Below are 17,211 nucleotides of genomic sequence, written 5' to 3'. Positions count from 1 at the left end.
ACAAGTTACATAATCTTTTGTGCTTTTCATTCTGACATAATCTTCTTGAAGGGAATATTAAGAATCATGATTTAATTTTTTTCAGGTGTTATAGGTAGGCATAGTTCTGACCAATAGTTTCAACAAAATTGTAAGCCAGGAAGATATTTTTAGAACTTGTTTACTTTAAGTCCTTTAGTTTGTCTTGGGACTTTTTAATACCAGTATTATTAATATTACTGGTGCATGAAAATTCATGCACTGGAGGGGGCGTCCCTCAGCCCAACCTGCCCCCTCTCACAGTCCGGGAGCCCTCAGGAGCAGGAGGCGACCCAGTGAGCAGGGGACACCCCATCACACCTCTGCTGCTGCCACTGCTGGCAGCGCAAGCCTCGGCTGGCCCTGGTTACCTGCGCCTTGGACTGGTCCTGGGCAGCTGGGGGGCTGAGAGGACTGGGGCACTCTGGAGGCAGGTGCCTAGGCAGGGCTAAGGGGACTGGGCACCACCATCTTGTGGCTGTGGGCGTCTCCATCTTTGAAGGCGGGGCAGTCAATTAGCATATTCCCTCCTTATTGGCTGTGGGCGCTGCCATTTTTGTGATGGCATGAGGGTCAATTAGCATATTCCCTCTTTATTAGATAGGATTTTTAAAAAATCTGTATTGTTGAAAGTATTGCATATGTCCCCCTTTCCCCCTCCATAGCCCCCCCTCCCCATCCAACCTGCCCCTGCCCCAGGCCCTCACTGCCCCATTGTCTGTGTCCATGGGCCATGCATATATGCATACAAGGTCCTTGGTTGATTACCTCCCACTCATCCACCCTCCACTGCTTTCCCTCTGAGATTCTGAACTCTGTTCCATGCTTCCATGTCTCTGGATCCATTCCTTCATCAGTTTATTTTGTTACTTAGATTCCACATTTGAGTGAGATCATGTGATACTTGTCTTTCTCTGACTGACTTCAGTTAGCATGATACTCTCCAGGTCCCTCCATGCTGTCTCAAAGGGTAAGAGATTCTTCTTTTTTACTGCTGCATAGTATTCCACGGTATAAATGTACCACAGTTTTTTTACCCACTCATCTACTGATGGGCACTTGGGCAGTTTCCAGATCTTAGCTATTGTAAATTGTGCTGCTATGAACATAGGAGTGCATGCATTCTTTTTTTATTGGTATTTGGGTTTTTTAGAATAAATTCCTAGAAGTGAGATCACTGGGTCAAATGGCAGTTCCATATTTAATTTTTTGGGGAAACTCCATACTGTTTTCCATAATGGTTGCACCAGTCTGCATTCCCACCAGCAGTGTACTAGGCTTCTCTTTTTTCCACATTCTCACCAGCACTTGTCATTTATTGATTTGTTGATAGTAGCCATTTTGACAGGTGTGAAGTGATACCTCATTGTTATTTTAATTTGCATCTCTCTGATGATCAGTGACTTTTAGCATTTTTTCATATGTCTCTTGGCCATCTGTAATACCAGTATTATTAGTTGGATAGCTTCCAGTTTGAAAGCAATGGCACAGCTAAAGACTCAGGCAATCAGACAACATTTAAATTGTTATGTATTTCCTACTCTTGCCACTTATTTTCTATTAACCTCTGGGCCAGTGAGGAAGAAGAGATCAAAGCAGGGAAATAGAAGCAGCTAGAGAAACTTGGGCTGCGAGGCAGCTCTTGGTTACACAAGGGAAGGAAACTCAAATTGTCGATTGCTTACCACATGCCAAACACTAAGAAGTTTTGACCTGTAGAAGGTGCTTTCCTTCCATCATCATCATCATCACCCTCAAATAACACTAGTATAATCTAGAAAAATTAGAAAGTACAAAAGTTATAATCTTAGGAGTAGTGTCCTTCTTAGTGATGTAAGAAAACCTGAAATTGGCTCTTGAGAAATAGGGACAGTTGTAGAAATATTTAAAAAAATTATTTTAGCCAATGAAAACAAATCCAGCCAAAATAAAATTGATTTCTTATAGTTCAAATAAAGTCATTTGTTACCTCTTTATGATAGTGAGTAGTAGTATAGAATATTAGAGCAAACAGAGTCTAAGATACACTTTAGACTAGCAGTGCAGTCCAAAATTTAATACAAATCAAAAATGCAATTTTAAATTTTCTAGTAGTCATATTGAAAAAGAAAGTAGAATCAGGTGAATTAATTTTAATTGTATATTTATTTAACCCAGTTTTATGTCAACCTGTAATCAATATGAAATTATTGGAGATTGTTTTTTTCATATGAAATCTTCAAAAATCTAGAGTATATTTTGCACTTTACAGCACATCTCCATTTAGATGCTAAATTTTTGTTGGAAATGCTTGATCTATATTTAGTCATAAAATTGGAGTTAAAAATGTAGATTTCAAAAACTATTATTAAAATGTTTCCAATAAATCAAAAAACATTTCTTTAATATTTGCATCTGTATTGGCAATACTGATTCATCTTATTGTAACAATTGATTTGACTGAAGCAAAAACAGATCAATTTCAAAACTACATACTAAGTTAAGTAAACCCATTAATTCTTGTAATAGCTTAGTGTTATCAACTTCAAATTTAAAGGGATATTATATAAACTGAAAATCAACTTTAAATGTATTAATATCAGCAGTGTTCTTCACTTTTTCTCATAGATTTACAGCCAATTTATTTAATGCTGTTACAGTGAAAATCTGCATATTCATGTTACAAAATGTGTAGTAACATCATTATTGATTTATGTTATGAGTAGTTTAAATTTTAACATAAATTTTTGTACCTGTCTAGCTAGGTTACAATAAGCTTTTCCCTCTCCTTGGGTCTTTAAATTTAGCTCATTCATGTACACTGTGATATAGGTGAAAAAATGTAGGTTACACTGATGTTTTCTCTTTGAATATTGGCAAGTATTTCTTCTGTTTTCCAGAAAATCTTGAATTAGATAGAGTTAGCAGTACAGTAAATCTTTGTAAAATTCTTCCATGACTCGGGCAAAGAACATGTGGTCATTAAATTCATTATCTTCTATTTCTTTGAGCAGTTTCATAAACTGGTGTTGATTCATAGCATTTGCACATAATACTGAGTAATTTTTTTAAAAATAAGGAGTATTTTCCAACACAATGGAAGTACTTCTTATATTTTATTTTTGTTGATCCTCATCCAAGGATATTTTTCCATTGATTCTTAGAGTGTGGAAGGGATGGAGAAAGTCAAAGAGAGAGAAACATCAGTGTGAGAGGGACATATTGATTGGTTGCCTCCTGCGTGCGGGGGACTGAGCCCATAACCAAGATATGTGCCCTTGACTGAAATTGAACCCAGGACCCTTCAGTCCACAGACCGACGCTCTATCCACTAGCCAAACCGATGAGGGCAATTCTGAGCAATTTTAATAACTGTGTCAATGATAGTCTATTTCTTTTTTTTTTTTTAATATACTTTATTGATTTTTTACGGAGAGAAAGGGAGAGGGAGAGAGAGTTAGAAACATCGATGAGAGAGAAACATCGATCAGCTGCCTCCTGCACACTCCCTACTGAGGATGTGCCTGCAACCAAGGTACATGCCCTTGACCGGAATCAAACCTGGGACCCTTCAGTCCACAGGCTGATGCTCTGTCCACTGAGCCAAACCGGTCAGGGCCAATGATAGTCTATTTCAGAGCACAAATATTTTCATTATGTTACACAGTAGAACAAATAAGGGAAATTGTTCTAGCAAATCCAGATTTTGATCTCACATATCTGGCCCATTTTCTGTCTTGATAGGAAACTTTTTCCTCTCTAGCCCAAAGTAACAGATATAAGAGATTAAAATATGTCTACAACATGAGATCAATTATTTATAGTTTGCAAATGGATGAAGACAATTCGTCATAGATTTGGAAGTCATTTGAGTCAAAACAAACCCAAAGTAATAATTGGCCAGTATCTCTTGTCTCGTAAAACTCATCTAAAGCTAAAAATAAAAGTGCTTACAATTTTTCAGATGTTGAAATGATCGATCTTTAGATTGTTAGGTCTTTTATTCACTGACAGTTTCTTGGTGGGTCAATTGAAGATCTTTCACGTTTTATTTTTTCCTCATTTTTAAACATAATTCCCTTGCCTGAAACGATAATTTAATGTTTTTCTTTCTTCTGTCACAGAAGAATTCAAGCCATTTTATAGCTGGCCAAAATTACGAACTCAAATCCTTTAATAAGCATTTAAAAATGTTGTGTATTTCATTATGATTTCATTGATTGTGACTGGTTTCATTGATTTTTTTGTCTGTTGAGAGACAGCTTCTTATTAAATTAGTATGCACTTGCTGAAAATGACTCTTACTATTTGATCTTAAAACTAGGGGCTCAGTGCACGAATTCACGTACCTTGAAAAGAACTGTAGACTGCGAGGCTGTGGTGGGCACAGGGGCAGGTTTCGGCCCATCCTCCATGCCCCCATCCGGCCCCTCCCGCCATGGCCCCTGGTCCCCTCTGCCGGCAGCCCCACTCCCGCTGCCGCTCGCACCTGCTGATGGCGCAGAGCGATTGGGGCTGGCACCAGCAGTGGTATGAGCGGGGCCAGCACCAGGGCCAGCGCTGGCAGCAAGTGTGAGCAGCGGCTGCCAGCCCCTATCACCCTCAGGAGCAGGGGGAGTTGAAGAAGCCCTGAGGGGTGATCAGGGCCAGCATCCACCACTTGCACCTGCTGACGGCACCAAGTGATCAGGGCCGGCGCCAGGTGCAGGCAGTGGGTGCGAGCGGAAACTCTGGCCCCGGCAGTGGGTGCAAGTGGGGCTGGCGCCAGGAGCAGGTGAGAGCGTCCGGCAGGACCACAGTGCCCAGGAGCAAAGAATTTTCAGTAACCACTAGAGACTCGCCCCGATGATAGCAGCCAGTGCCCTGCCTTTTTCTGGTGCCCCTGCTCACCTGCTCCACCGTCCCGCTGCAGCCAACACCTGCCATGTTTTGTGCTCTGCCGCCAACACCTGCCATGTTCTGTGCGGGCGCCCTGGTGGTCAGCACATGTCATAGTGACTGGTTTGGTTGTTCCGCTGCTTGGCCTATTTGCATATTAGGGTTTTATATATATACTAGAGGCCCGGTGCACAAAAATTTGTGCACTTGGAGGGGGCGGTCCCTCAGCACAGCCTGTGCCCACTCACAGTCTGGGACCCCTCGGGGGATGACCAACTGCTGGCTTAGGCCTGCTTCCCGGGGGATTGCGCCTAAGCTGGCAATCAGACATCCCTCTGGCAGCCCGACAGCCCTCGGGGGATGTCCACTTGCCAGCGGGGAGCAGACCTAAGCTGCAGTCAGACATCCTTAGTGCTGCTGAGGAGGCAGGAGAGGCTCCCACCACCACCGCTGTACTGGCAGCCATCAGCCTGGCTTGTGGCTGAGCAGAGCTCCCCCATGTGGGAGTGCACTGACCACCAGAGGGCAGCTCCTGCATTGAGCGTCTGCCCCTTGGTGGTCAGTGTGTGTCATAGTAACCAGTCATTCCCAATCTTTCTGCTGTTAGGGTCAGTTTGCATATTACCCTTTTACTATATAGGATAGAGGCCTGGTGCATGGGTGGGGGCCGGCTGGTTTGCCCTGAAGGATGTCCCAGATCAGGTTGGGGGTCCCGCTTGGGTGCCTGGCCAGCCTGGGTGAGGGGATGATAGCTGTTTGCAGCTGGTCTCACCCTCTTCAGGGTGGGGGTCCCCACTGGGGTGTCTGGCCAGCCTGGATGAGGGGCTGATGGCTGTTTTCAGGCTGGCCACACCCCCTTTAGGGTGGAGGTCCCCACTGGGGTGCCTGGCCAGTCTGGGTGAGGGGCTGAGGGCCGTTTTCAGGCTGGCCGGTGACTTAACTCCCAGGCTCTCCTTTTTTTCTTCTTTTTCTTTTTATTCTGGGGTTTATTTACCTTCTATAATTGAAACTTTGCTGCTGTCACTGGAGCTGAGAGCTGGCCTGCTGAAGCAGGTATCTGGGGTTTGTTTAGCTTCTATAATTGAAACTTTGTTGCTTTTGGAGCTCAGAGCTGGGCCGCGGCAGGCGGGGAACCTTGGCTTCCTCCATCACTGGAGCAAGCAAGCCTCCTGCTCGCTTGAGCTGTGTGGCTGCCGGACGCCATCTTAGTTGGCAGTTAATTTGCATATTGCCCTGATTAGCCAATGGGAAGCATAGCAAAGGTATGGTCAATTACCCTTTTGTCTTTTATTAGATAGGATAGATTAGTTTTACACAACTGATTTATTTTACTCTGCTGTAGCAAATCATAATTGCCATTCTTTGTAAAATTTGTGACATACCTTCTCCTTTTAATTCTGCCTCATTAGTGTGCTTTCATTTGAAAGTTAAAATTTTTTCATTCTTACTAGTAAGCTAGAAAAATAATGTTATAGTTAAAAATATATTTCAATTTTACTACCATTTGTGATTTACATAAATATCACTGTAACTCATGCTGTCTTCATAAAATATTCAAATAAAGACATTACAGTGCTGCATTTTTGCAAAGAAAAATAAGTTCAACTGAATCATTCTGTGGACACAAACTACATTGGTGCTCTGCTTATGTATAATATACTAGAAATGACATGCCCCCATCATGGGTGCTGCAATACATCTATGTGATATAATAAAAGTGAAATGTAGTTTCACCAAGACCATAAAATTGTCATTAATTAAAACATATTTTGTACTGCTTCAGCTGTTAAGTAAAATTTTATATTAATTACAACTTTGAAAAATTAAAAGTCAGCCCTGGCCAATTTGGCTCACTTGGTTGGACATAGTCCTGTGCACCAAAAGGTTGATGGTTCCATCCCCAGTAGGGGGCGTATAAGAGGCAGCCATTTGATGTTTCACTATCACATCAATGTTTCTCTCTCTTCCTCTCCCGTCCTCTCTCTCTAAAAATCACCTTAAAAATCCTTAAAAAAATAAAATTCAGTTCCTCAGTTGCGTGAGACATATTAGCACAGCTCTAGAATCTATAGCAACTTACTCACTTTAATGATAAAAGTTCAGAGAGATGAAACAACTAGACCCAATTAAACAAGATTAGTTGGAAGAGACAAGGCCCAAAATAAGTATATTTTGATATATGAAAATGTTACTTTAACAAATGTTAAGTAATTTTATATCCCGGCTGAATGCATGAATTAAATAATTACTTTAATAAGAAAAAAATCTGTTATTTAATTTGAAACAGTTTGTTTCTTTACACAAAGCAACCACTATTGCTTTGTGTAAATAAAGCAATAGGTTACACTATTTATGGAGGTTAAGGGGTTTACTTTTCAATTAGATAGTAGAATATCCTGTCAATACATGAAGGGTGATGTGAATTTCCTTTTAGACTTCATTTCCCAGATGAACACTAGCATTTGGAGTATTTTTGTTTTGAATAGAGTACTGTTTTATCTGAAATACATGCATAAATATATGCAAACATAAAATGAAAATATAAGGAGGAATTAGAGTAACAGTGCAATTTCCTTCTTTAGTGAATGCTGACTGTTCATGGAAGAACCACGTGCCTTAAGCCCAGATTTAAACAGTAGACTTGACCCTCTTAACATCTTTGCTGAGAGGAACAAAGAATTAAAACTTTTCTCTTACTTAAATTTTTTACATATTTATCATAAAACTGATAATTACTCTCCTGCCATTACTGGTATTTGACCAAAGAGAAACAATCTAGGATGTAAAAGGTGGCTTTTGTTATTTATGGAAATGTTAGGGTTTGACTCTGGGAACTTGGACAGTAGATTAGAGATACTTGATTGACAGCATAGGTAATGTTAATGGGAGGAGGGGGGTGTAAATTATTATATATATAATATTTTAAAGTTTTCAAAAGCATTCATTTAAAATTTTATTCATGAGAATAAAAGACACAAACCATGCTTTTGTATAAAATTTTATTTTTAGTTACTTTGCCCCATTCTCTCTTCATTTTTTAAAATAGATTTGCTGTTTCAGATATGTAAGAAATGGTTTTTGGATTCTGCTAGAGATGACCTAATTTTTGCTAATTCCTATGCATTCAAAGTTTTGTTTGCTCAGAATGGCAGTGTTATTGTCATTATTCCTCAGTAGTTAGGATTAGTGCTTTTACACAAAGCTGATATTCAAAAGAATATATTGGTACTAACTCATAAATTGTTTTTGTTAAAATTGGTCTTATCTCAGGGAAAAAAATTGAATGCTAATGTACAAGTTAAAGTTTATTTATGTGTATTCCTTATGTTATTTGGTTATTGACGTTCTGAAGCATGTGAACACACACACACACACACACACACACACAGAATCATTTTTAAAGAAAACCTTAAATATCTTTCTTCAAAGCAGTTATCAGTTTCCCAAAAGAGGTGGCCACTGTTTTATACTTTTGTTTTCTAGCATCTCAGAATGAAAAGATTCATTCTTCTCAACCATCTGAATATAATTTATTTAATTAAATTATGTTTAAAACATATAGCTTTATTTTTATTTTTTTTATATATATATATATCTTTATTGATTTCAGAGAGGAAGGAAGAGAGAGAGAGAGATAGAAACATCCATGATGAGAGAGAATCATGGTGGATCGGCTGCCTCCTGCAAGTCCCCCACTGGGGATCGAGCCCACAACCCGGGCATGTGCCCTGACCGGAATCGAACCTGGGACCTTTCAGTTCGCAGGCCGACGCTCTAGCTGCTGAGCCAAACCGGCCAGGGCTAGCTTTATTTTTAGTGTTTTTATTCAACTATCCCTACAGGTTAGTTACCTTTTCCCTACTTTTCATTTAAATCTCTCCCTGCCCCCAATTTCTCCATTAATTTGAGTTGGGAATTATCACTTTAAAGCTTTATAAATAGAATTGGTTGCTTTTTATTTCATTTTTCACATATTACGCACCCTAAAAAGAATGTAATACAAGTAGCAGTTTATTTCATTTTTGAAGGGGGAATCGAGCTTTTGAATAAAAATGTGAAATAAACTAGTGTTCATTGCCTACGTGGCTTTTTCAAAAGGCTCATAAAAAACATTCCACTGTGGATTCCAAGTCCTCTTTAAACTTGCCACCAACAGAACTGCCTGCAGAGCCATGTGATCATCTTGGCAGCAGCCAGACCTTTTAGTGATTTCATTACTGTGGTTTCCTCAAGCTCTTTACACACATTGATGAATATTTTTCTTGCAGTTATCGCTGTGATGATTTTGTGGTTAATGACACCAAGCTGGGACTGGTACAGAAAGTCAGAGAACACTTGCAGAACTTGGAAAAGTAAGTAAATAAGCAGTGGGGGAAAAAAGGATTGATTGGGGTCGAGAGGTCTTTCTGAATTTTTGAGTGGGGTTTTTGTTTATGAGTTCCATAACTTCATCATGCTTTTAGTGCAATTGAAATGTTAATAAAATAAGCTTTGGGTTTGACTATCTTAAGCTGTGTCCATAGTTAATGGTCATATCTCAGTATTTATTTCAGTTAATATTTGTCATAAATATATCCAAGGGTCCCAGGGCCTGTTTTTCAGTTATAACCCACCGACTTGTAGGCTACACGGTTTATTTGCAAGGGGAATTTTGGGGGTGCAAGGAAAGGTCAGAAGACAATATGAAATCTTTATACAGTTACCTTTGATATTAGAAAATCCTTATCAAATGTATTATGAGGTCTTCTTAGAAGCACTAAAGTTTATGTGTTCTTTTTAAGGGAAATTAGGTTTAACTATATTGTCTACTTTGAATCTTTGTGATAGCACAAGATCCTAGTTTCTTTTTTTCCTTTTTGTTTTTCCTTTTTGTTTCCACTGGATAGTACAAGAAGCTGTAAAATGTTTTATTATGTCACTATAAAAAAATTAAAGTACTTATATGAATAGAATTTTCTTGATGTAGCCAAATAGGCCATTCAGATAAAACTCACTGGGCCCAAAATTCAAGCAGTTAAATAAAAATCCAAATAGCAGTGCCTTTAAAGTTGCAATGGATAGAAGCATAGTCCTGGAATGACTGCTGACTCAACTGTAATCTGTGTAAATCATCCTGAATCATTAGGTGTCATCAAATTTATTGTCACAGTTGATACATAAAAGGTATTATGAGAATACTAGAGGCCTGGCGCATGAAATTCATGTACTCGGGGGGAGGGGGGTGTCCCTCAGCCCTGCCTGCACCATCTCGCAGTCCAGGAGCCCTCGGGGAATGACTGACTGCCGGCTTAGGCCCGCCCTCTGCAGCAGTTGGACATCCTTAGCACTGCTGCAGAGGTGGGAGAGACTCCCACCACCACTGCTGCGCTTGCCAGCCATGAGCCCGGCTTGTGGCTGAGCAGAGCTCCCCCTGTGGGAGCGCACTGACCACCAGGGGGCAGCTCCTGTGTTGGGCGTCTGCCCCCTGGTGGTCAGTGTGCATCATAGCGACTGGTTGTTCCGCCATCGGGCCGAAACTGGCTCTCTGACATTCCTCGAGGTGTCCAAGATTGCAAGAGGGTGCAGGCCAGGCTGAGGGACCCCATTGTGGGTGATTGGGCCCGGGGAGGAACGCAGGAGGTTGGCCAGCCCGGGGGGCCATAGGAGGGCTCCAGGGTGTGTCTGGCCCATCTCACTCAGTCCTGTCAGCCAGACCCCAGCAGCAAGCTAATCTCCTGGTCAGAGCGTCTGCCCCTGGTGGTCAGTGCACGTCATAGCGAGAGGTTGAGCAGCCTTAGCATATCATTAGGATATTACGCTTTGATTAGTTGAATGGCCGACCAGACACTTAGCATATTAGGTTTTTATTATATAGGATGCCAAAAGCAAACTTAAATGTAAAGCTAATAGAGTATTTTAAAATTGTATACTGAGAGGAAATAACTAAGTTCTTCAAGTGAAACACTATATAGCTTTGGTTAACCAACGTCTGTATGCATCTCTTTGACTAAATAGATTATAAAGCTGATAAGGGCAGGATTTATTTCTTTAAAATCTAAACTAAAGCACTTTGGGTTTAAGTACTTTTTGGCTTGTCATCTTTTTTTGGCTTTTTTCTTTTTCAAAGCACTTCTCCCCTTAATTGGAACAAAGCAGTCAGAGCCCTATCTGGATTAGACCAACAGATCCAAAATATTTAATTTTGTCTGAAATAGTCACAATTAACTGTGAAGTAGGAGATTCCTGTGGTAATTGAAGTAATATCACTTTTTGGTGTGGTGAAGTCATTGTAAAGATCTTACTACATTGGTGCTTTGTTATAGAAGTAGGTAGCTAGCAGAATATTTTTTCTCTAAGACTACCATCTAATCCATAATAAATTAATCAGAACTAAGTCAAAGGGAAAAGAGAACACTCAGTAACCTGCATGTATTTATGCAGTTATCAAACTTTTATTTCCGTTGACTATTTCATCATGTAAAAGATGTTACAGACCACCTTGTCTACACTTCTACTTGGCCCACTGAAACATCTACCTTGTAATCAGTGTTTTTCCTGTGTTGAAAAACATTACCTACTTTCATTTTTATGTTTTCAAACATAGGCTTTAGTTTATAATGGAAGCTACAATTTAAAAACTATGATTACATTTATGTTTTACTTAACTTGAGACTTTTCTACATATTCTCTAGAGCAGCACTGTGCACTAGAACTTTCTGTAATCTGCAGTGTCCGGTATGATAGCCACTGGTCACATGTGGCTATTGAGCACCAGAAAAGTGGCTAGTGTGACTAAAGAACTAAATTTTAAATATTACTTAATTTTAATTTATTTAAATATATGTTGCCACATGTAGCAAGTGGCTACCATAGTAGACAGTGTGGATCTAGAGGATTTTGCTATTTTGAGACTTACTGATGGTAAATTTTAATAACTTCTGTTTTTAAAAACTAAATGTTTTATGTAGGTTAAAAATAAAGTTAACTATTAGGCATTGTCACTAAGTAGTATATGTACTGTGCTTGTGATTCAACTTCTTTACTTAGAGAATTTTTGAAGGAATAACTTAACATAGTAGTCTATGGAACTGGTCTGTTCTTACCTTACAGCCACCAACACTGAGAGGGACATGCCGTTCTGAAGATATGTTTCCTATGAGTGTGTTTAGATTTGAAGCAACTATTACTAGATCTGATGCTCCAAAGACTTATTTCATGTGGAAATTCTGGAAAGAGAAATAATTTTGTATTTCCTATGGATAAGCTTAGTATTTTTAGGAGAGGGGAAAGAATTGGCAGACTTGAAAGTCTGTGTTGTTTAATGATAATTTTACCTCCTGATACATAATAATTTTAAAGTGACCCTTTAAAGATAGGACTTACTCTCTGATAAATTTAAGCAAAATATATCTTTCTTTTTAAAAAATATGTTTTTATTGATTTTTAGAGAGAGAGGAAGGAAAAGGAATACAGAGATAAAAACATCAATGAGACATCAATCAGCTGCCTCCTACACGCCCCCCTACTGGGGATTGAGCCTGCAACCCAGACATGTGCCCTGACTGGGAATCAAATTAGCGACCTCTTGGTTCATGTATCAATGCTTAACCACTGAATTACATGGGCTGGGATAAAGTATTTCTTTCATGAAGAGAAATTTAAACAATTTTAATTCAGAATTTCTGTGCTAATTAGTATTTGTTTTAGAATATCCTTTCTAGCATAGCTGGATCAAATGAATTTGTATATGTCTATACTTTTTTATCATTTCACAAACTCAGATTATGTCATAGCCTAATACGACAAATGAATAAAACATGATTGATATCTTTATCAAAATTATAAAAGAAGTAGCACAGTATTTGAGACTTATGATAACTCTTAAAATAATCTTGTCAGACCAGGGTTTTCTTTTTGTTATGAGGAATGACTGTTCTCATTTTTTGAAGCTTCACCTAGGCAGTTAGAGTGGTGGTGGCAAGGGATTGTCTCACAGGCTTTATCTACCTGGCCAGCTTTTCTTGGAAGTACCTGGTGGTGGCTTCTTCTGGTTCATCTTGCTGAAGGAGCGTAGGGCTTTTCCAGGGAGTGGAGCGCCTCAGTTACTTCAGTACTTTGTGGGCCACAGTGGACCTAATAGGTCATTTCCTCGCCTGACTAAGCAGCAAGGCAAGGCTCCATACGCTAGACACTAAGAACAGCCAAGTTTATTCTCTAAAACCTTCTGTGAAGTCTGTGTACATTAATGTCTTTTTGATTGTTTGTTTGTTTGTGTTTCAATAGCTCAGCTTTCACAGCTGACAGGCATAGGAAAAGAAAACTTTTGGAAAACTCATCACTAAACAGCAAGTTACTAAAAGTAAATGTAAGTAATTAAAATTTATTCAAATATAAGAATTGGTTGAGATATAGCCTGCTTTATTACATTAATGTTGGTCCTTATACACTTTTATAAGTATACTAGAGGCCCAGTGCACGAAATTCGTGCATTGGGGAGGGGGAGGTCCCCTCAGCCCAGCCTGTACCGTCTCCAATCCGGGACCTCTCACAAATCTGGACTGCTGGCTCCTAATTGCTCACCTGCCTGCCTCCCTGGTCACCCCTAACTGCCCCCCGCCCCCACCGGCCTAGTCGCCCCTCACTGCCCCTCCCCCCGCCAACCTAATCGCCCCGAACTGCTACCCCATGCTGGCCTGGTCGCCCCAAACCGTCCCCCCCCATCCCCGCTGGCCTGGTTGCCTCTTACTGCCCTTCCTGCCCGCCTGGTCACCCCCAGCTGCCCCCATCTGCTGGCCTGGTTGCCCCTAACCACCCCCCCGCCAGCCTGGTCACCCCTCACGGCTTCCCCGCTGGCCTGGTTACTCCACGCAACCTGCTGTTTAGTCATTTGGTCGTCCCTCACTAACCCCCCTGCCGGCCTGCTCACCCCACGCAGCCTGCTGTTCAGTCATTTAGTCGTCCCTCACTAACCCCCCTGCTGGCCTGGTCGTAGGCAGCCATCTTGTGAGGGTGTGAGGGTTAATTTGCATATTACCTCTATTATATAGGATGCCTTGGATTTGGAATATTTTATAAAATGTTTGCCATTTGTACCAATGATTCTTAATGTGGCTGAATACCCCAATGAGTCCATCTGTCAGTGCCTTTCTTTTGTCAGGATTGCCACTGTACTCCTCTGCCTTAGCAAGAATTTGTGTGTGTTTTTTAAAATTATTTAATTTTATTGACTATATTGGGGTGACATTGGTTAATAAAATTATATAGGTTTCAGAGGTACAATTTTATAATACATCTTCTGTATATTGTATTGTGTGTTCACCACACCAAAGTGTTTGTTCTTAATGCCTATGCACGTACCTTATTACAACGTTTCTGTAAGATGCAAAGATCCTTGCTTTCTGTTAAAGATCCCTAGTATAAAATCTATGGGTCTGAAGTATTGGTATTTTATTTCTTAGGACTTTATTAATACAACTTCACCATAAGAGAATATGCTTCCTCATTCTGGTAACCATCTGTTACCAGATGTATGAGCCATTAATGGATTAGCAAAATTTTAAAATCATGAAATATTTATTTATTTTGAAACAATTTTTATTGATTTTAGAGAGAGAAGGGAGAGATAGAGAAAGAAACAGATGTGAGAGAGAAACACCTATTGGTTGCCTCCCACACGTGCCCTGACCAGAATTGAACCCACCACCTTTTGGTGTGCTGGACGACGCTCCAACCAACTGAAACACACCACAGCCAGGGCAAAATCAGAAAATATTTTAATAATTTTACCCTGCATCTACCTCTCTGCTCTCGTGCTAGCTATGTAGAGACACACTCTTAATCAAAGTGTTAACGATTTTGTGGAAGAAAGAGCTAAAGTGTTCTCTGGCCAACTGAATTATGGTCAGAGATGCTTTGATTTGGATGGGTAGATTCACTTTCAATGTTCAGGTGTAGTATTCAGATGTCATGATGAACTTGTAGAGCTAATTAGAAAACCAAGCCTTAGTTTAAGGGAAATTCAGGTAGTTTTTTAAGATTAATACTCTATTGCTAGAAAAACATATATTGGTCATTTATGCATGGCTTAGAGTTAAAAGTTTGGTGACAGAAATACTTGGGGTGTATACATTTATATTTTTTGTAACGTGTAGTAGTTTTAATAGAATCTTGTAACGACATTAAGTCTTGATTTTTACTTCTTTTATGGATCTTCCTGGTTTTTGCATTGTGTACTACACGGTACTTATTAATGCTGCTTTCCTCATAAGCGTCCACAAGATACTTCCATTTAGAACAGTCCCAGGATTAGAAACAACCGTCTAAACATATGTAGATACTTATACAGAGAATATAAACAGAGTTTGAAATATTAATTGGACAGAAAAGGACCAATTCTAGATTGGCTTGAAGTTGGAGTTTCAAATATAGGCCTTTGCTTTGCTTTGATGTTTGAAAAAGTCGGCCTTCTCTTGGCATTACTGATGGGCCTCTCCTTGTCCCATTTTACAGGGAAGCACCACTGCCATTTGTGCCACAGGCCTTCGGAATTTGGGGAACACGTGTTTTATGAATGCCATCCTTCAGTCACTCAGGTAATATGACAGAGCTTAAGTATCTGCTGTTAGTTTCTAGTGGAATAGTTAAGAGCAAAGGCTATGGGTTCAGATCCTCTCTGCCATTGACTCTAGTCATATGGCTTGGGGCAAGTTACCTCAATTCCTTAGATTTCTCATCAGTAAAATTGGGGATAATAATTCTACCTCACAGGTAATTGGGTAGTATATAATGTAATTTATATAAAGTGCTTATTAGAAAAGTGCCTTGCATTAAATAACTGCTGGCAGTTATTTATTTTCTGTTGCTTCTTGAATAGGCTAGAGCAGAGACCAGCAAATTTCTTCTGTAAAAGGCCAAATTAAATAAATATTTTTTAATCTTTGCCTGCCACATACAGTCTCTCACATATTCTTTTCCCCTCAATCGTGCCCTTCCCCCCATTTTTAAACATCTGTTTTAAAATGTAAAAGCTCACTGGCCCAGGGCCAGATATGGTGTGTGGGCTGTAGTTTGCAGACTCCTGGGCTACAAGGAACCTTGTTCAGAAAACTTATTTGAATCATTAGTTGAGCCTTAAGTGTAGTCATAAGATTGGATGTTTAGAAGATCTTCAGACTGTAAGATAAGCAGTAAAAATAAAATGGTCACGAAGGCTGCCCTAAGTTGTATAGAATAAATTATTTTGAAAGTTGTGTACTTTTAGATTTTAATGAGCCATCAAAAGTCAGAATAAATTATCTTCCCAAGACCACCTTGGGAATAAGGCAGAAGCCATATTTTATTTCTTCTTAAAGGTACTGTTAGCTTATCCAGTTTGCCCAAAGAAGAAATTTTAGTCACTACTGAATTCTCCTTGTTACTCTTTATAGTGTCTCTAAACAATATGTTTGGTTTTATGGGTTGTTTTTATTTGAGGGAATTGTTGACCACCTACAAGCACCCTGAGAAGAAAGAAATGGTGATAACCATTTCTAAAGATGTGTGGGGAGGGGAGATTGAGGATTTTTTTGAACAGAGATTTTGTTTTAAGATCTTTGTTCATTTCTGCAGTCATCTATTTATACTTAGTATTAATGTGGGAACTTAATGAAGATACCCAGTGCAAGAGAATACATTGAGTACAATTTAAATGAAAAATTGAGATTGTGTTTTCACAAAATCCATATGTAGGTTTCATAGAACTTTCTTTACAGTAAATTCAAAAAAATAATTTTCTTCCCTTCCTTTTTAAATAGTAACATTGAACAGTTTTGCTGTTATTTCAAAGAACTGCCTGCTGTGGAGTTAAGGAATGGGAAGACAGCAGGAAGGCGAACATACCACACCAGGAGCCAAGGGGATAACAACGTGTGAGTTCTAAGACTATATCCTTTCTGGCTTTGATACAAAACAAAAGACTCTTACTGATGATTTCCATTGCATATGTGAGTTCACAGGCACATACATTTTAAAAAAAACTTCTAAAAATTGTGTTTAAGTATCTAGCAGGTAATCTTAATAATTGTTGAAATTCTTTTACATGTATTTTCCTAAAAGCCAGCATAAATTTAGCACTCTACTTACTGAGCCTTTGTGAATTTGGACATTCTAAAACTGACATCTATATATGAAATACAGGTTTAAGTGTAGACCAGCATGAATATCACTAGTCTTTGTGAATTGACTTGTCTGATATTGTTAGGAAAACCTGTCTTGGATAGTAAAATTAAATTGTACTCATCAAATTAATTACAGGGACAATACAGTTAATTTTTCATTGACATGAAGAGGGGAAGAATTGATAAGTGATTCTTGAGAACC

At 39.4% G+C, this 17,211-nt stretch overlaps 1 protein-coding gene across 2 annotated transcripts in view; it reads left to right on the top strand.

The window, feature by feature from the left end:
- Positions 1-17,211, top strand: part of USP3 (ubiquitin specific peptidase 3) — a 105,191-nt gene that overhangs the window by 58,363 nt on the left and 29,617 nt on the right. For both annotated transcript variants that reach the window (XR_013996176.1, XM_081094434.1), the window contains exons 4-7: positions 9,144-9,227; positions 13,138-13,219; positions 15,364-15,446; positions 16,647-16,760. Coding sequence is in view for 1 of the 2 variants with exons in the window: in XM_081094434.1 (XP_080950560.1) it covers positions 9,144-9,227; positions 13,138-13,219; positions 15,364-15,446; positions 16,647-16,760 (363 nt within the window). In the remaining variant the exon portion in view is untranslated. The remainder of the gene's footprint in view (positions 1-9,143; positions 9,228-13,137; positions 13,220-15,363; positions 15,447-16,646; positions 16,761-17,211) is intronic.

The sequence above is a fragment of the Myotis nattereri genome (genome assembly GCF_964212035.1).
Source record: "Myotis nattereri genome assembly, chromosome: 1".
In the NCBI taxonomy this organism is placed as follows: Eukaryota; Metazoa; Chordata; class Mammalia; order Chiroptera; family Vespertilionidae; genus Myotis; species Myotis nattereri.
Note: the sequence above shows the minus strand (reverse complement) of the source record. Positions and strands in the feature narration are given on the sequence as shown.